Raw genomic sequence first — 22,421 nt, 5'->3', positions numbered from 1 at the left:
TTAAAAAAAAAATAAAAAATAAAAAAAAAACAAATAAAAAATAAAAAAAAACAAATAAAAAATAAAAAAAAAACAAATAAAAAATAAAAAAAAAACAAATAAAAAATAAAAAATAAAAAAACAAATAAAAAATATAAAAAATATAAAAAAAACAAATTAAAAGAAAATAAAAAATTATTTTCAATTTTTTCAATTTCAATGAAAATTTTGAATTAAAAAAAATTTGAATAAAAAGAAATTAAATAAAAAAAAAATGGAATAAAAAAATTTTAATAAAAAAACGTAAATTAAAAAAAACTTTAAATTAAAAAAAATTTTAAATTTAAGAAAAACAAAAATATGAAAGAAGTTAAAAAAAAAATATATACAAAATAAAAATTAAAATATAAATTAATAAAAATTGAAAAAAGAATTAAAATAAAATAAATAAAAAATTTTAAAATAAAATAAATTTAAAAATTTTAAATAAAGCTAATAAAAAAGTTTAAATAAAATAAAATAAAATAAAAAACATAAAAATAAATGCTGTATTATGAGCATAAAAAGGAACTTTTCTCGATTTAAGAAAATCTTAAATATTCCGCTGATAAAAAAATTAAAAATCGATTTCGTTCCCCTCCACTCTTCGCAACTACAAAGATGCAAATGAAGCTAACAAAGAGTAAAGCTACTTCAAATAGCATTAAAAACTGTTGCTTAAAACAATTATTTTATGATTTCATAATTTTTTCATCGCATAATAATTTTTATTTATTTATTATTTTCATTTTAATTTATTTTATTTTATTTCTCTTTTTTTTTGTAATTTATGCCTATTTAATATACTATATAGTATAATAAATAGGCATTTTATTGCCGCCAACAGCAAATTGCATTTGTCCCTGCTTCTTATTTACACCAAATTTATGAGCGTCTGCGAGCAAGCAGCAAACTGTTGCATACCAATAGGCGACGGGCACCAAACACTTTCACGCTGGCTGCTTTGATAAATTGGCATGAAAGGGAAGATTTTTTGCCAACTAGACAAAATCACATTACAAGTCAAATACACGGAGTGTAAAAATCAAAAGCCAACAGAAGTTTTGGCTGTAGAATACGAAATAGTAGCAGAAAATACGAAAAAATTCGAACAGATAGGCAGGCAAGCCAGGGAATATGAAATCGGCTTGTTTTAGAGCAGACAATCGGACGTAGTGACTGGGCAGAGATATACCGAAATCAAAATATTGATTTTAAATTTGTATAAAACGATGCAACAACTACAACAACAGTAGCAGTAGCAGCACCAAAGGAAGCATATGAAGAAAAACAGACAAAAACAATTGTAATGTGCTATAGAGGCAGAAATTTGGCAAATGCACATAAATGCATAGCCAAGCCAGAAGCGATAAAAAAAACATCCAAATAAGAGTCAAAGGGGTGTAGGAAATAGCGACAGGCAAATGTTTAAGCGCATAGAGAGAGAAGAGAGCAAGCGAACGGACGAGCGAGCGTGTGTGACATTTGAAGTAGTATTAAATAGAAAAGGAAGCTTAAAAGCATTGAAAAGCAATTTTGCGGCTAATAAATCCGATTTCCGTGGCCAATAAATTGTGCAAAGCGGCATACACCACAGCAGAGGGACAAAGCGAGGAGTTGGGAAGCGAGCGAAGAAGCATAGGGGTAGAGGCAGAAAAAAGATAACTGCCACTACTACTAAGCCAATGCAATGAAGGCGAGTAGGAAGGCAAATGAGTGAACAAATAAACAAGCAGCCCAAATTAAGCAAGCAACAAACAGACAAACCTACCGTCACCGCCAGTTGCTAGTAATGGCAAACCAAAGCGCACAAACGCAGGAGACAGGAGGCAGCTGGACGGACAACACCGCATTTAAGAGTTGCAAAGCTTTAAAAGCCTGAACGTTAAAGGATCTCGCCTCAACGCAACATTTGTTGCATTTGCAATACAAACTACTAAATTTGTGAACCGGAAATCGAATGGACATTTTCGGAGGAATAGTCAATTTGCAGCACTGGACAGAAGGGCAGAAGGACGTCCGACAAATAGTAAGACAACTGGTGTGCCAGAATGATCAGCTGCTACATTTGTTGCACAAACAATAAACGTCAGAGAGAGACGACAGATGAGTGTTTTTGTTGGGGTTAGTGGAAGACCAAATGCATGAAAGTTGTGTCATTTAGAGGACATTAACGCAAACTAGTGCTTACATGCTCTTCCCTCACTAAGTTTGCACTTAGCCACTAATGTAATGAGCGCGCAAGCCAAGCCGGTTTGGGTTGGTCGGCTGAGTGGTGTATGGAATAGTAAAAATTATTGGTAAACTTAAAAACAAGAAAAGTAAAGAGCGTAAACTAATCAAAAACAAAAACACAACCCATGCTAATTGCATCAAATTGTACATAAAAGTAGACTTAATTATTTTCAATACCAACGGAGTTGCATTTCTGTTAGGTGGTTGGCCGAGCTGCTCCTCCTATTTGTGATGTGCCTCTTGATGTTGTTCCACAAATGGAACAATCAGCTTTAAGGCGACTCCGAACGGCAAATGGTTTTTTGTGAGGAGCCTTTTCATGGCAGAAATACGCTCGGCGGTTTGCCATTGCCTGCCGAGGGGCGACTGCTATTAGAAAAAAACTTGGTATATTAATTATTTGGTGTTTCATGCACTCCCGAATGGTAGAGATGCACCAACCCATTCGGCTACGGCGGTCGCCTATTTAATATTTTAAGTCCGAATAGGTTAATGTACTTTTAGGCGTTACTTTAAAATAGTAGAACGAAAATTTCTTTTACGAATGCGACACGAGTGGAAGCATTGACTCTCACACTACGTTTCAAAATTCCTTGAGGAGCTGGATTGAAATCTAAAAGTTTCGTGCAGGCAAGAAATGCTGTTTGCGTTGAAATTAGAGGCAATTTGTGTAGATTACATTATATAGGCGCAATCTTAGCTTGATACGTCTACACACCTGCTTTGAAAACTGAAATTCTAATAGTTCCTTTCTTTAATCAGTTCTGGCTCAGGGCGCGGCTCGTCACTTCAGCAGCATTTATTCACAATTTAATGGGCATCTTCCCTTTCTTTTTTTTTTTTATAATAACAACGACAGAAATTCTTGGTTTAATCCACTTCCAGAGATTTCAATATCAAATGGGGAAAAATCGTTCTCCTGTACTAACGAGACCGAAATGTAAATACGGAATTATTGGCTGGAGAGGGGGAAGGGGATTTTTTCGAGACTTATCACTGTTTACCGGCTCAATACAAGCGATAAAAATAACTGGCGATGATTATATTGTAATGAAGTGAGGTCTCAGTTATTTTGACCTATTTTGAAGCGTAGAGAAAAAATTGTATACTATAAATAAATTGTATGAATTAGCTGAGAAGTGTATGCTCAAAAGAAATTATGTATATCGAAAAGAAAAAATCATTTCTTATTTTAATATTTTATAAGCGATCCAGTAAAACAATCTAGGTATTTAAAACAAAGACACAAACAAAATGTTTAATACAACTAAATTAAAAAAAAAAAAAAAAAAAAAAAAAAAAAAAAAAAAAAAAAAAAAAAAAAAAAAAAAAAGAATGTCAAGATTGTCTAGGTGTATGAGCCAGATTCTTTTTTATTATTATTGGCTGAGGTTTTTGTATTATTGGTATGTATTTCCCTTTTTATCTTTTTATCTTTTTATCTTTTTATCTTTTTTTTTTTTTTTTTTTTTTTTTTTTTTTTTTTTTTTTTTTTTTTTTTTTTTTTTTTTTTTGACAATAAAGATTTAGCAACCCCGATTACACTTTGAATTTCGCACAAAAATCACTTATGAATTTAAAATTTGTCCAAAGCACACACTCACTCACCTGTACATCAAAACTTGGTTGCTGCTGCTGCAATAAATTTCCAGGAGATTCGATTTGGTTTGGTCCTTGATTCTGATGGTTCATCATGGGGCTCTGCAAGATGTTACATATTTATAATAATTATTATTATTTGTGTTTTATTTTACTTTTTTATTTGTTTTATTTTATTCATTTTTTTTTTTTTTGTTTTTAATTTGTATTATTACTATGTATTACTTTTTTCGATTTTTATTATTATTATTTTTTGTATTACTACTATCTTTTTTAATTTATGTTTTTCTGTTTTTAATTTCTAATTCTTACTTTTTTTAATTTTGATTGTTCTTTAATTTTGTTTTTAATTTTTATTATTATTATTACTTTTTTTTTTTTTTACTTTTATTATTATTATTCCTTTTTTTTTTTTTTACTTTTATTATTATTATTACTTTTTTTTTTTTTTTTTACTTTTATTATTATTATTTCTTCTTTTTGTATTACTATTTTTTTAATTTTTTTTTTAATTATTATTTTTTTGTGTTTTTTGTATTACTACATTTTCTATTTTTTTATTTTTTATTATTATTTTTTTATTTTTTTATTATTATTTTTTTTTTTTTTGTTTTTCTATTTTTTTTTTGTACTTTTTTTCTATTTTTTATTTATTTTTTTTTTTTTTCTATTTTATTTATTTATTATTTTTTTAGTGTTATTTTATTTTCTATTTTTTTGTTTTTCTTTTCATATAATTATTTTCCTACCTGTGCCATTTGCATTCCACCGACGCCGTTCATCACGGGCGGTTGTAGTTGGCCCATCTGCATTTGATGTGGCGGATACGAATTCATTTGATTGCCCGGTCCACCTTGGTGATCCATAGAGTTGAGCATGTGATTGAATGGATGCGTCGGGAAGCCACCATGCTGAGTGGGATCGAGTAATGTGGGTGGGCGTGGCAGCGTTTCTTCAGCTGGTGAGGGCTGACGGGAGCCGGGTGTGCGACTAAAGAAAAAAAATTTAATAGAAAATTAATAGAAGCTTTAATATAAATATATACATATAGCAATATTTGCAACTAAATTTTAAATATATTACATACACGAATATTTTATAAGTGTGAAATTATAGGACACTTTTATTCACCATAGCTATTCGCTGCGTTTTCAAGCAACACACCGAACAGTTTGCAAGCCACCACAAGTCAAGCTGCTCATTAGTCAACAGTTTGAGCGCCGCTGAAGCTTTACGAAATAATATATAAATGAATTTAATCCCTCCGACTTAGCATAGACACACACCATGTCTAATAAATATCCCTGGGAATTTCTCATTAGACTAACAGAGCCACCACCACAGCGCCATCCAAACTGTATTGTTGGTGATGTCTTCGCTTATAAAATATTGAATACAGGGAAAAATTTTGACATGTGGTTGTGGTAGAAGTGGCATTTATTTCCCTTGGAACCAAATAAATATTAAGGAATAGAAATGAACGTTTGAAGTTTTCCCATTTGTTTAAATTTCTTTATATGTTATGTTTATAAATTCATATTTTGCCAAATAAAAAGTAAATAAAATTCGGCTTCTAACATTTCTTTGATGTAGTTTTATACAAAAAATAGTCCAATTACTTCGACTACAAAGCCAGCAAGTAGCTTCAGCCCTTGCACTTTGCCGTTTATTTGTGTTTACTGCAATGAATTGAGATTTTAAATTGAGAATTTACAAAAACTATTTGACAGCAGCTACTCAGCGCACCTCGCATGCTAGAAAGTAATGATGAATTGCCAACTAATGGTGGGGTGACTACTCACAGCCAACAATTAATAATCGATAGGTGACATTAATAAATAACGTTTCACTTAGCAGCAGCTGGGCAGGTCGACAATTGCAAATAAAACATTAGCAAGCAGTCTGCATGTGAATGAGTAAGAAGTACATACATATGTACATATGTACGCAGTAGTTGAAGAAAAAATCATTAAGCGCATGCAACAGACAAAAGTAAAGTAAAGATAAAGTCAAAGTTGAATTAGAGTTCAAGATAAAGACAAACTTATTTCTATTGAAATTTACTTTTTTTTCTTCTTTATTTAATAAAAAATTTTATTGAATTTAATTTCTGTTAGTATTCATTTTTTTTTTTTTTTTTTTTTTTTTTTTTTTTTTTAATTTTTTAGTTTTATTGATTCTATTTTATTCTACTTTCCTTTAATTTGTTTTTATTTGTTTTATCATATTATTTGGTTTTTTTTTATTCTGTTTTCCTTTATTTTCATTTATTTTATTCTGTTTTGTTTTAGGATTTTAATTTGCTTCTTTTTATTCTCTTCTACTTTATTTTGTTTTTTTATTTAGTTTTTAGTTTGTTTTATATTTATTTAAAACAAATTTTATTTTGTTTTAGTTTATTGGTTGAATTTACATTCATTTTACTTTGTTTATATTAAAATTTGTTTGATTTATTACATTTTATTTTACATTATTTTATTTTGTTTTTTCCTTTTCTTTTCATTCTTTTAATTTTTTTCTTATTTTGGTTTATTTTACGTTAATTTTAATATTATTCTATTTTTTTATTTATTTTTTGTTTATTTTTTTCCATTTTTTCCTATTTTTCCTTTTTTTATTTTTTTCTATTTTTTTATTTTTTTCTATTTTTTTATTTATTTTTCTTTTTTTTCTATTGTTTGATTTATTTTTTTCTATTTTTATTTTATCTTTTTTCATTTTTTTTTCAATTTTTTTTTCTATTTTTTTTTTTATTTTTCTATTTTTTTATTTTTTTTCTATTGTATTTTTTTTTTTCTATTGTATTTTTTTTTCTATTGTATTTTTTTTTTCTATTGTATTTTTTTTTCTATTTGTTTTATTTTTTTGTATTTGTTTTATTTTTTACAATTTTTTTACCTAAGATAATTTTTTTGATATTTTTTATATAAGTTCGTGTGTCATTATGTTTGAGTTGCTGAAGACTTTTCTTCAGTTTATTTGCAAATGGAGGAGGATAAGGTGTATAGTAAGGTTTAGTTTATTCTATATTAGTTTAATTTTAATTTTATTTATTTTAATTTTATTTTTTTAATTTTTATTTATATTAGTTTTATTTATTTTATTTTTATTTACTTATTTATTTTTTTTTATAGATACATATATTTTGTCTTACATTTTTATTTGAGGAATCATTAGGTCTTCTTCTAGAACCACACTTCCCAGACAGAACAAGCCGGTGGAACAAAAAGTTTCCGCTAATAATAAAAGGCAATCCGACCTAGGAAGTCTATTAGTTTATGCGCTTGTGCATAAATTGAATGGGGTATTAACACTTTTGGTCCTTATATTGTATATCGCCAGGACTAGACGCGGTATCTATCTTGCTGAACTGCAGCAATCACGGTATGTTGTCTCGCCGCTTACTAAAATTATTATCAGAAGTTGTCTTAACATGGGCCACATTCCGCTAGGATGGAGAGAGACAAAAGTCTCCTTCAAACCCAAGGCAGGATCTAACAGTGTGAGGATCTAACACACTGACCCCAAAGGCTTCAGACCCATTAGTCTCACGTCTTTTCTCATCAAGATTCTAGAGAGAATAGTGGCTGAATATAGCCGGGGCGCTGTACCACTAAATAGCTTCTCCTCGGCACAACTTGCCTTTCCTAAAGGGAAATCTACAGAAACCGCCTTACACTCGTTCGTCAGGTAGGTGGAGAAAAATTTTATCAGACAACAAATAGTTTGCCCTGGTTGCTTTTGTAGACATAGAAGACACCTTCAAGATGTCTTAGAAGATGCTTTAGAAGATTTTGAAGTTGAAGTAGAAACTGCAATAATTCTCTTTACAAGGAAACATAGGCTTCCCATAATATCCCCCTACCTTTTAACGGTATAGAAATTCCTTTGCGAGAGAATGTCGTCAAATACTTAGGACTCATATTAGATGGGAAACTCACGTGGGAACCTAATATTGAGGAGAGAGTAAAAGAAGGCCAACGTTGTATTGTATAGATGCAAAAAGGCCGTCGGAATCAATTGGGGATTAGCACCTCGCGAGGCGAGCTACGCTAAAATCAAGCGAGTAATGTCAGGAGAACAGCTATTTTATGCATCTCTAGTGCTTTAAGGGGTTAGGGGTAGTAATAATTTTCAAAAGATGGGATTTTGTTTTTTGCATTTTGTTAAAGTATAATATCTTACAAATATTTTTTAAAATTTGAAGTGAATCAGACAAACACTTTTCGAGTTATTCAACAGAAGGCCGCTTGGTAGATGTCAATAAAATGTTTACTGCTTTTGAAAAACATAAAAAATTTGTGACTGATCGAAGAATTTTTTTTTTTGTTTCTCAAAATTTCGATTTTTTTGTAACCAATAAATATCGCTTTTTTTCTCGAAAATCTGAAAAATATTTCTCGAGCCATATTGTTAATTTTGAAAGAAAACTTCGATCAGGTACAAGATTATCTATTAATAAAACTAATTTCTTTTGTCCGATTGATTTTAGATGAATTCGCAAGGACTTGTGATGAAGTGGGCTCTACACAAACAGCGATAACCTTTACAATTTTTATTATTATTATTTTTTTTTTTTTTAATTTTGCTAAAGTCAAGTCGAAAGATGATGTGTTAAAGCTACGTTTTTTTTTTTTTGTAAAATAAAGCAATTAACTAGCAAAACAAAATGATTGAAAATCATCATTTCTTCGGGCCTATGACTACCCCTTACCCCTTAACAAATAAGTTGAATGCCGAAGTAATACATAAAAAAGTCAACTTTAATCAATTGCAGCTAGCTAAAGATTTTCATATACTTATAAAACCATTAAAAGTGGCGATCGTATTAAAAACAAATTTTATAATTTATAAAATTATTTTATTTATATTGTAAAATTATCAAAAATTAAAAAAACGAAAAAAAATTGTTTGTGGATTTTTTTTTTTTTGTGTAATTTTTTTTTGTATAATTTTTGGTTTTTGTTTTTGTTTTTTTTTTTTGTAATTTTTTTTCTTTACGAAAATTTCAAATATTGGACGCGATTTTAATGAACCACAGTCTAGCCAAACAATAAATTTTTTCCCAGTCCAAAAAGAAATTATGCATGTAATGTCATGACGCCCAGTGGAGGAACGCGAAAAAAACAAAACCGAATTACTTTTATATCAAATAATATAAGCTGGGGTAAATTTAATCGGAAATTCTTTTTTAATAAGTGAAAAAAAAAATTATTTTGAGTGAGTAAAATTTTTATTTTGACCTTTACCCGCTCCATTGCATGTCTGTTTCCTGTCTAATTCACAAGCATCAAATATTATTGGAAATAATTATACATCTTCCGATAGGGTGATTAATTTTGTGCCACTTTGGGCATAAAAATCATGTTAACAAGATAATATTAAATTTTCAATGTAGATATTTTGCGAAAAATGTAGCCTATGCAATTTAAATGCTTTAAGGGTAAACAAAAATTTTGCAGCACTTCCTACTGGTGCTGTTCGTGGGTGCAAACGAAAGACTTATGTAACAAACTTGCAGCCATCCATCCACGCCGATATTAAACTATTAATCTTTGCACACATAAAACAAATCATGAAAAAATTTTGAATTAAATACAAATACATAAAACGGAATGAAAAATAAGAAAAAGAAGAAAAACACAATTTCTTAGCAAATTCAGCAAACACCCAGTACTGCGGCACAATAATGAGTAAATTTGCACAGCATTCAAAATCGCATCTGTTCGCAAACGCAAGCCGCATTATGGCCAATTAAAAGGTAAATGCTTACATATGAACAAACATGCATACCCAACACACACACATACATACATATGCGCACACTGCAATTGTCGGCTTTGGCCGCTATGTTCGCTTCGACGCTTCTATTGTTCGCCGGCTATTGCTACATTTTTTTCTTTTTTTTTTTTTTTCATTTTTGACTCGCCTTCCTTCCTCGTTTTGCTTGCCATCTGTGCTTTGGTGTCTGACTTCCCGCCTTTTTTCTCAAGTAGTGGCGCTGCGCTTAGCTTACTGCTGCCGCTGCTTGTGCTTTGTGCTTTTCCCCCATTTAGCTTTGCGTTTCTTTGTCTTTGCCTTTGCTTTTTCATTTGCTTTTCTTTAGCTTTACTCTGCAATGCTTTCGTTGTTAGGTCATTAACACACAAACGTTGCAGCGGCCAACAACAAAACACCTTTGTGCGCTCTGCTGTTTGAGTCAGCTGCTGCTGTTGCTGCTGTACAGATTGAATGGAACTGAGTGTGCGTGTGTGTGTGTGTGCAAGTGTATTTGTGCCAGTAGCCGGCGAAAACGTGTTGTTGGTGCTGGGGCGTGAGTCAGTCACTGACACAACAATCAAAATCATAAACTAGCAGCTGCCGCCGGCTGTTTTGCTGATTTGCGAGTCATAAGAAACCACATTTGTTTGAAGTGTGGATGCTTGTCGGATTGATTATTTGGTTTTTGATTTGTGCTTTTATGTACATTTGTATGTATGTATAAAACAGTTTTTGCGCACAGGTACTGTAGAAATTTTCTCGGTTATTTTCAAAGCTTGTTACGTACAAAAAATATACTTTTATTTATTAATTTTTTATATCTTTTTTACGCACTCAAACTCACACAATTAAGCTCTTTTACAATGTTAGCAGCATTTTTCGTGCCAAATTTATTTCGTTATTTTTTTATAAAAATGTAGCTCATTATATATACAGTTCCAAACTTTGCACAAAATTAACAAAAATTTTACAATTAAAAAGAATTATTAAAATGTTAAATTTTTTAATCAGAATCTTCTGGGCATGCAATTTTATAGCCCATTAAATTTAAGTAATAAGAGGAAGCTTATCAATTTGCAATAAATTCTATAATAACCGTGAAGCCGCGCAAAATCGCTATTTTCTTTTTTCATACGATCACATAATTAAGTTCTTTTACAATATTTTGTACAAAATAATATCTTTGTACAAAATGAACAAAAATTTAATAATAAATTTCAAAAAATTATCATCGTAATTCTCAACTTTTTTTTTTAAGTTTTTATTTTATTATATTTTTTATTCTTTTTTTTATATTTTTCTTTTTTTGCTGTTTAATACATTTTTTTATTTTCTTTATTTTTTTAAGGGTGTTTTTTTATATTTTTTTTAGTTTCTGTTTTTAAAATTTTTTTGGTTTTATATATATATTTTTTTTAAGTTTCTGTTTCTTAGTTTTTATTTTATATTTTTTTATTGTTATTTTTTCATTTCTTTTTTTTTAGTCTTTATTTTTCATTTATTTATTTTTATTTTTTTTTGAATTTTTTTTTTAACTTTGCTTTTTACGTTTCTTTCAAGTTATTCTTATTTTTATTAATTTTCTTCATTTCTTTTGCTTTAGTTTTTATTTGCTTTTTTTAGTTTTTATTTATTTTTCTTTTTAATTTTTTTTTTCTTATAGTTTTTATTTATTTATTTTTTTAGTTTTTATTTCTTTTTTTTTTAGTTTTTATTTATTTTGTTTTTTAGTTTTTATTTTTATTTTTTCAAGTTTTTCTAAACTTGGTTTTTTACGTCTTCTTTAAGTTATTTTTATTTTTATTAATTTTTATTATTTTTTTATTAATTTTTATTATATTTTTATTAATTATTATTTTTTGTAATTTATTTATTTAGTTTTATTTAGTTTTTTATTATTATTTTCTTTATTTTTCTTGGTTGGTTGGTTGGTTTAAGGGTGACCCCGCATCGGAGTGCCACATAGACCGCAAGTTGGGTCCGTTGTGTTGCCCTAGAGCTCATTATGTTATATGATTTCCCCACCTAACCGAGATTTTTATTGTGGATTTTGGTCAAAGATATTAATTCGTTTCGAGAATTTGATGAGAGATTCGATTTTCAGGTTCGAGAGTACTGAAAGATTGTCAATTGTTGGAGAGCCAAGAAGAGCGAGTCGACTTCTGGCTAGACCCGGACAACTGCACAGCAAATGTCTGCTCGATGCTTCCTCATCTTCGTCCTCGCAGTATCTGCACAGGTCGTTTTGAGGAACCCCGAGCCGACGTGCGTGAGTGCCCAACAGGCAGTGGCCGGTGATAAGAGATATTATATGCCTTAGTTCGTGTTTCGAAAGACTTATAAGGGTTTTTGTCTGTTTCAGATTGTAGGATGGCCAGATTTGTCTGGTCGTAACGCAAGTAGTTTTCACTCGCCACCTCCGATCAGCAATGCTGTGAAATTCTCGATCAATGAGTAATTTACATGTTGAGAGCGGAATGTGGATTGTGGGTAAGTTACTAACATTTGATTGCGCAGCTCCAGCTCTTGCGAGCTCATCAGCTTTGCAGTTACCTTCGAATCCACTGTGACCCGGTATCCAGATAACTTGGACAAAATTCTGAACACTTATCTCGTTAAGAGATAAGAGACAGGATCGAACCACATCTGAGTGGGTATAAGAGGAGCTGAGTGCTCGAACGGCCGCTTGACTGTCGGTGAAAAAGCGGATATCCTCTAGTGATATTCTATTTTCTAAGAGAGTTTTCGCAGCATACCAGATAGCGCATACTTCCGCTTGGAATACGCTACAGTAGTCGGGTAATCTAAATGATAGATTGATGTGAGGGGAATTGGAAAAGATTCCAAATCCCACTTTGCCGTCTTGTTTTGAACCATCTGTATATATAGTCAGAGGGCCATTGATTTCGGTTAGATTTGTCTTCCATTCTTCCCTAGTTGGGAGTGAACAGGAGAATAGCAAGGGTGGTGATGGAAGACTTACATGATAGTCTATGTCGGAAGAGATAACAGTGTTCCTGTTCAGTATGGCCGAATGGCCAAGATACTTATTCCATTTCGATATAGCATTCATGCGTGTCGCTGCTTTCGCTGCAATCGCTTTGCCAGCCAGATCGATAGGGAACAAGTGAAGCAACGTATTTAGAGCCTTAGTAGGTGTTGTACTTAAGCATCCTGTTATCAGGAGGCAGGCTGTTCTTTGAACTCGATCAATTGTGGCTACTCTACACCGTTTTTCGAGTGCTGTCCACCATACAACCACACCGTAGAAGAGTATCGGTTTGATGATCGAGGTATATATCCAATAAATGATCCGAGGTGAAAAACCCCAGGTTTTGCCTATAGCTTTCTTACAAGTATAAAGAGCTATGAAAGCTTTTTTACATCTGTTTTCGATGTTCAATTTCCAGCTCAACTTCCTATCTAGAATAACTCCTAGATATTTAGCTGAATCAGATAGGAGTAATGATTCCCCTTTTAAGGTTATTGTTTGCAGTGGAGGAGATTGTTGTTTCCTATTGAAGAGAACAAGATCTGTCTTTGCTGGATTCGCATTTAGTCCGCATTCGGTGCACCATTTTGACAGAATATTGATTGAGCGTTGCATGAGCTCACTGAGGGTATTCAGGTGTTTGCCTGACACGCAGAGAGCAATATCATCTGCATAGGCTACAACCTTGCAGCCTGCTTTTTCGAGATTTCGAAGCAAACTGTTTACAGCGAGATTCCAGAGAAGGGGTGAAAGTACTCCGCCTTGAGGAGTGCCTTTGACGGCGTACATTCTCATGCGGCTTAACCCAAGCTCTGAAGTGATTATTCTATTTTGGAGCATTTGTTCGATCATCTTTCGGATGGAGTAATTAATACCCAATTTGGCAATTTCAGACAGAATAGCGTTGGGTTCAATATTATTAAAAGCACCTTCTATGTCCATAAATGCGACAAGAGAGTACTCCTTATTGTGAAGGGAAGTTTCCACTGTTTGCACCAGTGAATGAAGTGCCGTTTCAGTCGATTTCCCTTTAGTGTAGGCATGTTGTGCCTCAGAGATCAACTTAGTATCAAGTTGGGTTTTGATTTGCTCATCTAAGACTTTTTCAAAAGCCTTTAAGCAAAAAGATGTTAGGCTAATGGGCCTGAAGTCGTTTGGTTTGCAGTGTGAAGGCTTCCCCGTTTTCGGAATGAATACTACCTTCGATTTCTTCCAAATTGTCGGAAGGTAAGAGAGATTTAAACACTTGTTAAAGATCCTTGTTAACCAAGGCAGTAGAATTTCCAGTCCTTCTTGAAGTTCTGCTGGAATGATGTTGTCAGGACCTGGTGATTTAAATTTTTTAAAGCTTAGTATTGCTGTAGAGATACTATTAGAGCTGATTAGATCTGATCTATTCCCATAATTACTCTGAAGAGTATTTTTCTTACTTTTTATTTATTTTTTTTTTTAATTTTTTTTTTTTTTATGGTCTATTTTCCCTTTGCGCATTTTTAAACTAAATTTATGAGATTTTTTTCAACCTTTTTATTTATAAAATTATTCGCTTAATTTTTTGTTCCATATTTTTTTATCAATTATCGTTTAATTAAATTACATTTTCTTTACTAGTGTAATTTATTTTATTTTTTATTTTGCTAATTAGAAGGAAAATGTGTTTTTAATTTTCTTTCAAATTTTGTGCACTTTTGTACTTATTAAATTTTTTTATTGTCTTGGATTTTTTATAATTTAATATTTTTAAAAATTTCGTATTTTTTGTTTTTTTTTTGGTTGAATAAATTACATTTTTTTATTATTTAAAATTTGTATTTTTTTTTTTTTTTTTTTTATTTACTATTTAAAAAATTTTTTAATTTTTTTATTCTAGTTTACCATGTCTATCTTTAAATTAAAATAATTGTATAAAGGATTTCATGGACTTAAAATAACCTTTTGTTTTTAATCATTTAATTTTTTTTTTTTTTTTTTTTTACTTTTTATATTTGTTTATTATATTTTATTTTACTATTTAATTTTAGTTAACACACTTTGTTAAATTTCTTATTTTACCATATCAATTTCTTCATTCCTTTCTATTGCTCCATCGTATTCTATTGCTTCACGAAATATACTATTTTTACCTCTAAAGCAGCGCATGCTTTTAATTTTTAAATATTTAAATGGCGTTTATGCATTTTTTTACTTATTTAATAAAACGATTTTTTTTTTGCATTTTTTATTTAAATAAAAATTCGATTTTGTGGATTTTATGCTTTCTTAGCAACGCGTGGGCTCACTATTTGTTCCCGTCATCTACTTTACTTTCGGTGTGTGGGAGTGGACTTTACATTTAATTGACGGACTTTAACTACCAAACACTGCACCAAGCCAAGTCCGTTACTAATTTAATGGATTATTTTCTTCATTTTTTTCGTGACCTAAATTGAATTGGCGTTAAATTTTACGCCTTTCACACAAAACACTTTAAAACGAAAAATTTTCATAAATAACCTAAGTTTAAAGTTAAGTCTGATGACGGTCAAAAACACAAAAAAGGGGGAAAACATCACGAAGATGAAGGAATATATTTAAATACTCAAGATTTTATCAGGAAATTATATGCTCAAATGTGATGTATGGGTTACAAAAACTCAAAATAATATGAGCACACTTAATAAGAACTTTGAGTGTAAAAAAAAAGGTTTCAAGAACCTGCATGAAAACTTCGAAAAATTCGACGAAAAAAGAAACTTGCAAAACTTAAACCTTTATTAACAAGTTAAGTAAATATATATTTGTACATACATACACACATACATTTGTGTAACCACAATACACCACTTAAAAAGTTATTCACCTAAAAACAACAAAAAATTAGTCGATAAACAAAAATTAAAAAAAAAACTGAAAACAAACAACGCTGGCTCTTCCCAACCATTTCATGTTCGCACAAAAAAAAAAACAATAACCAACTAATTTAAATTGCTGTGCAAAGTATTTACGAGCCTCGTGGTGGTATGTTAATTTTGAACTAATTTCAAGGTTTAGCCAAATTAGACACACACATTTTCCGGACCACAAAACTGCGCCTGCCACCACCAAGCAACCAAATGTGAGCAAATAAATGAACCGCACATTAACCTTCAAAAATTCAAGAGAAGAGATAAATAAAGAAATTGTAAAATATACATACATATGTATATACACGTGCGCAAAAGATGTTGTTTTTCTTCGAGCGTTGTTGCGTGAAATGGGGTATGACGGATACGTAAATGAACCTACGAACATGCATTGCGATAATCAAAGCGCACAATTTTTGCTGAAGAACCCGATGGTGCACAAGCGCAGTAAACACATAGATTTAAGATTTCATTACGTCCGTGAGTTGTTTGAAAAGGGCGAAATCGAGGTACATTTTGTAAATTCTGATGCAAATGCAGCAAATATAATGACTAAATTTTTAAAGAAATTGAAACATAAAAATGGATGTAAATTGCTAAAGCTTACAATGTAGTTAAAATGTACTCAAAAGTAGCAATATTATTATTAGAGTTTTGTCGTAATGAAAATATTAGAATACGGAAAATTTTGAAAAATGTAATTTATAAAATAACTGGGTTGAGAGGGAGAATTGTAAGAATCATAGCAACCCATGATTATAAGAATCATAGTTGGCCATGTACATTTTGGTTCAGCCGTTATTCTTAGTTTTAATATGTACAGTTAGTGGAAATAAAGCAACCGAGCAGTGGAAACGTGCGTTTTCTTTTTCGGTTATATAAAGGTAAAATAACCTTACAATTTTTATTTTTTATTTTATTTTTTTATATTTTTATTTTTTTTTATATTTTTTTTTCATTAATTTTTTTTTTTGTATAAAAATTTAGAGAATTCTATAACAAAAACCATACACAACTCAAAGTTTCAAAAAATTAACAAATTTAATTTGAAATATATTGTATATTAAAAAAAACATTATACTTGAAAAAGGTATGGAAAAAAGGCACTTATATGTATATAAATAAAAATTTTACATAAAAAACTTTATATAAAAAAATTAGATATAATTTGAAAAAAATTATATACCTCATGGAAATAAGTATATGTGCACAAATTTTTTTTTCTGTATCACTACTAAAATTAACGGTACATTTATTTTTTATTTATTTTTGGTATACACAATTGAGCCTACTGCAAGAATATTACTGTAAAATTCTTCTTCGTCACCATTCGCGGTACCGTTATCATAGTTTTGTGTGTCATCATAGCACACTTCATAGGAAATAAGTATATGTGCAATATGACATTAGTGGGTATTTGGCAGCGATCGCGATCACATTAAAATATTTTGGCAATTCTTTTTAGTTTTTTTTTAATTATTAATCACGTAAGTAATTAATTAAAAGCGTGAGCAATTAGAAATTGTCATATTGTTGTTGAATTGAACTGTAGAATGCCACGTGGGACCCATTTGACCGCTGAAGAGCGTGGTTTGATCCTGGGAATGAGAGAAAGTGGCAAAACAATTGCAGAAATTTCTTCCCACGTAGATCGTCACATCAACACCATAGCAAACTTTTGCAAAAATGCATCCAGTTATGGTAAAAGCAAGCGCAGCGGCCGACCAACGTCTCTTAAAGAACGCTCCAAAAGGGAGATTTGGCGTCTTGCTGCCCAAAAAGAGATGTCCTGCAGCGAAATTTGCAGCCATCTGAACCTCAACGTTTCCAGGAGATGAGTCAACCAAATAATTTGCGAAAATAAGAATCTGTCATATGTTTTGCGAGAGCCTGTACCAAAGCTACTACCACGTCACCTTAAGGCCCGCTTGGCATTCGCGGAAAAATACAAATTTTGGACTCACGAGTTCCGAAATGTAGTTTTTTCCGACGAGATAAAATTTAATTTAGACGGTCCAGATGGCTGCCACAAGTATTGGCAAGATAAAAGACTGCCCCGACAAACCCGTCACAAACGCAACTTCGGTGGAGGGTCGTTAATGGTATGGGCTGCCTTTGGATATGCCGGAAAGTCCCGAATATGCTTTATTCCGACAAGAACCAACGCGGAAATGTACATACAGCTTCTTGACCAAGAGCTCATTGATTATTCGGAAACATTTTATCCTGACAAGTGGACTTTTCAGCAGGACAATGCTCCAATACATACTACAAACTTGTCCAAAATGTTTTTTTCATCACGAAATATTGATGTTTTAGAGTGGCCAGCATTAAGTCCTGACCTTAATCCAATAGAGGACCTTTGGGGCAGACTTTCTGCCAAGGTTTACAAAAATGGACGTCAGTTTGAGTCCATTGTGCACCTCAAGGATGCTGTGGTCGCTGAGTGGGCAAAAATTAGCAAATCCACGCTAGAAAAATTGGCCGACTCAATGCCCACTCGCTTAAACAAAGTTATTTCAGCCAAAGGCAACCATATTAATTATTAAATTAAAAAAAATAAGTTGAAATCATTGAACTTCGGCAAGAAATGCGACAAAATTGTGAAATGCACATATAATTATTTCCTATTAAACTTTTTCATTTTATTTTTTATTTTTGTAAGTTAAAAAAAAAATGAAGTTTTTGTTATTGTTTTTTAATTGTTTTGATTAGATTTATAAGTAAAAAATAAGTCAATAAATTTTATTTCATTTGAAATATATTTTTTTCACATAAATTGTCATGCACATATACTTATTTCCATGAGGTATATTACAAATAAAAATTTTAATATATATATTAAAAAATTTTGTATTTGAAAAAATTACATTGTAAAAAAAATTATGTAAATAAAAAATTAATACACAAAAAGCTTATAAAAAAATTATATATAAAAAAAATTAACATAAAAAATATATAGAAAACCAAATTATATACATATTTGAAAAAATTAAATGTGATTTTTTTAACATTATGTTATGTTAAAAAAAAATTATGTATAAAAGCAATATTAAAAGTTGGTTTTTCGTTGCGCTGCAATTATTTTCATCAGAGGTGTATATTTATATAAAAAAATAAGATATACTACAATAAAAATTAAGGCAATTAAAAAGCAAAACCAAGTCGTTTTGGGAGCACTAACTTTTTTTCGTTTGTTTTTAAAAGGAGCTGCGCATTAAATAGTTTTAATAACGTCCAACAGCCTGCCTATAGGTACAGCATAAATGGGGTATGAGAAAATAAATGTTCTAAAAAAGAAGCCCAAAAACCAGCGTGAGGGGAAAAATGTATTTTCACTTTTTGGTAAACCATTCCAAGTCGAAGGCAGGAAGCAAAGAAGTTGGCTGAAGAAATAGTGATTGCTTGAGATGGCTTGGCTTACTTGCGATGCAGCGCCCATTCAAGCACAAATGCACGCACATACACATCACTTACACATATAGACTAAGAGCCCGCGACGCCCAGACCTTCGTTAAATTATAAAAGTTGGAAATTTTTCTATATACGTCTCCTATACAGGTATAAGCAAACCCAGATTATTAAACCTGGGTCGCGGTGGCTTTGGCAGGTAACAGGTAGTAAAGGTGAGTAAAATTGAGTCTCAAATTTGTAATAGTATAAAGCTTAGTTTTTATACATTTCAACTTACAATCATATCAGAAACTGCCTCGTCCATTGGCGGACACTTAGGGCGGTAACAACCCCTCCCCAGACACCCTAACATTCTAATTATTTATAAATCTACTTTCGTCATAGTATAAAATCTAATTTTTATATATGTTATTCAGAGATCTATAAAAATAATGTTTTCACAATCCCCAGACAGTTTCGATGGTTCCCCTATCTTCCCAGACATAATGAAGTCCACTCCAGGCGTGAGCGCGATGAATATATATGTACGTTGGTGCGAGTGAAATAGCGCGATTGGTCTACGGCGATCTTTTTCTGCGCATCAGCTGTCTTATACTCTGTATAATACTCCGTATTGTATATTATTGTAGTGTGAACTGTTATACGTACAGCAAGCGTTTAATAATTTATTTGCAAAATTTATTATAAAATAAGTGGTCTAGTTGTGATAAAGTGTTGTCATGGAAACGGAGGAACCGGAAAAAAACAAATTAAGTTGTTTTATTTGTAAGAAAAGTGAGGGGAAATTAATATTGCTTTCTGAAGAGACATTAAAGAAGTGCCGAACTGTTTTGAAAGTCAGAAAAAAACACAACCTTAAATATGCGAATGTTATTTTGCCTGATAAATATACAGATGGAGGTTATCACCGGGAATGCCATAAAACATTCACAGGCGTTAATAAACAGTACTACAATTAGTGTAGACAATTTATCTCCAGATACACCGATAGTACCTGAGTTCACTACCGAACTCGCAACAAAATCTCTAACATCATCAGAACAAAATTTATATTCTGAATTGATAAAGCTCCAGCCTTCAACCTCCACAGAACAATCTCATTTACCGCCTCAACATACAGAACCTTCAACAATTTCACAATCGACTTTAGCTAGTGAATCAGAGGTCTTACAATCGACAAGTTATCAAAAAAATGGTGACATTAGTACACCAGATGTTACTGAAGTAAACAATGTAATTGAGGACGTAAATACTCAACCCGAAAATGTTGTCAGTAGTAATGACTCTCCGATTGTTTGTATATTTTGTAATAAACAGAAGAAGAAAGTGCGCTCAAAATGCTTCCACTTCATGCAGCTGAAACAAACCAATTTAAAGGTAGTATTTTTTCTAACATTGAAGGTTTAGAAGAATATAACGAGTTTTCAACTACATTGAATAATTACTCTGCTCCAAAAATATATTATCATACTGATTGTCGAGTTCATTTTAACAATGATGTGTCGTCTAAAAAAAATCATCTAGTAAAAGTCATTGGCATTACAATCGAGAGTATCACAGACAAGTTTTTGACGAAATTGGCAGCATTATCGAAGAAGATATTATTAAAAAGGGACGATGTTATTTTTTAATATATTTACATGAACTGTATAAAGAGTCATTGGAAAAAATTTATCAAGATAATTCCGTTGAAATGAACTTCGTTTTCACAGCACACCATCTCGAAGAAAAAATTATGAAAGTATATTCTGAAGATATAAAATTTTTTACTATTCGAAATAAAAAAATTGTCGCACCTAAATATTTACAATCAATAGATGAAACAGTCCTCGACAGCTTACACACAGAAAATATTTTACAGAAGTCCGCATTACTTTTAAGGAAACTAATTCTGAAAATTGAAAAAAATAAATTACCTTCTAAAAATATAACAGCGCAACATTTGATAACAGGAGAAGTCTCTATACCAGAACCCTTATTGGACTTTTATTCAACTCTTCTCGGTGGGTGTAATCAGAAGCGGAAAAAAAGCATAAAGTGTTCTCGTCAAGTGCGTTCTTATTGTCAAGACATTATTTTTGGAGTCCATAATGGCCAGGTGAAAACATCAAAGCACATCATGCTGGGAATGACTTTGAAGAGTATAACAAGCAGCAGAAAAGTTATTGATATCATCAACCGATACGGGCATTGTATAAGTTATCAAGGCATTGAAGAACTCGAAACAGAAGTTACATATACTTCAATGGAAAAGTCCTCATTATGTCCCGAAAAGATTCAAAAGAACCCTAATCTTTTTGCTGGTCTGGCATATGACAATTTCGATCGTTTTGTGGAAACTACTAATGGAAAGGACACTCTTCACGACACAGTAGGAATTATTTATCAGAACGTCGAGTTACACACAACTGAAGAGTCTGATGAATCCGAAGCTCCAGCTCCTAATAGTACAAGTGAAGAATCTAATGACTCGGAAGCTCCAGCTCCTAATAATACAAGTGAAGAATCTAATAACTCCGAAGCTCCAGCTCCTAATAGTACAACTGAAGAATCTAATAACTCCGAAGCTCCAGCTCCTAATAATAAAACCAATTCGCCAAAAAAACGAAAGAGACGAAGAAGAACTTTTGAAGAAATAGTCATTGAAGAAGCTCCTTATACAAAAAAACCAAAAATGACGACTGAGTTGCGATCAACAGTTGATGATATTGAATCTGTTAAATCTATCCACTTCCAAAAATACGTAGAATTAGACAATATCTGGATGATGAGTCATGCTCTTGAATTACCTGATATACCTTGTGAAAATGAGCTACTACAGCATTTTTTACGAGCTAATTATATTTGTACGATTTGGAACAATGCTCACTTAAGAAAACCTACTTCACATAAACCTGAAAATAATGGCTGGGTACTGGAAAATGATCAATACCATTTTAAATGGTTTGAAGGAGATCAGCTACCTACTTATGTCAGTGATTCTCTACAAACTTTGTCAGGTATGTTATAATGTTCACTGTTTACGAAGAAATTATCAACCATTCATAATTATTCTAACTTGCTTTAATTATTACAGAAGCTGATGAAGACGATGACATTCATGAGGACAAATCCGCAGAATGGAGTAGCGGTGATGAAGATAATCGAGATACCGACGAGGACGATGAAGTTGATTAAATATTTTTTTTGATTTAATTTGATTTAATAATAAAACATTATATTTTTACTTTGTATTGTAATGGCTATAATTATAAATATAATTGAAATCTTTTTCGATTGGTTCAATTACGATCTAAATTATTCTCTCTCCTTACAGTAAAACTAACATTCATACAAATTTATCTTCTTAACTTTAAACTTCTAGAATTTTACCATCAGCTGTCGATTTTTCGTATTTTTTTCTGCACAATACTAGAAAAAAATTTCGATTGATATTTACAACTTTCGTAGATCTCCACTTGACTCAATAAAAATCGCATTATTGTATTGTTGATTTAATAATTTGTTAATATGAAAATTTT

General features: G+C 31.1%; 1 protein-coding gene across 1 annotated transcript in view; it reads right to left on the bottom strand.

The window, feature by feature from the left end:
• Positions 1-22,421, bottom strand: part of LOC128868091 (maternal protein pumilio-like) — a 198,677-nt gene that overhangs the window by 64,195 nt on the left and 112,061 nt on the right. The window contains exons 6-7 of the mRNA XM_054109826.1: positions 4,602-4,842; positions 3,862-3,954 (exon numbers count right to left, since the gene is read on the bottom strand). Coding sequence (XP_053965801.1) covers positions 3,862-3,954; positions 4,602-4,842 — 334 coding nt within the window. The remainder of the gene's footprint in view (positions 1-3,861; positions 3,955-4,601; positions 4,843-22,421) is intronic.

Source organism: Anastrepha ludens, chromosome 2, assembly GCF_028408465.1.
Source record: "Anastrepha ludens isolate Willacy chromosome 2, idAnaLude1.1, whole genome shotgun sequence".
Taxonomy (NCBI): Eukaryota; Metazoa; Arthropoda; class Insecta; order Diptera; family Tephritidae; genus Anastrepha; species Anastrepha ludens.
Note: the sequence above shows the minus strand (reverse complement) of the source record. Positions and strands in the feature narration are given on the sequence as shown.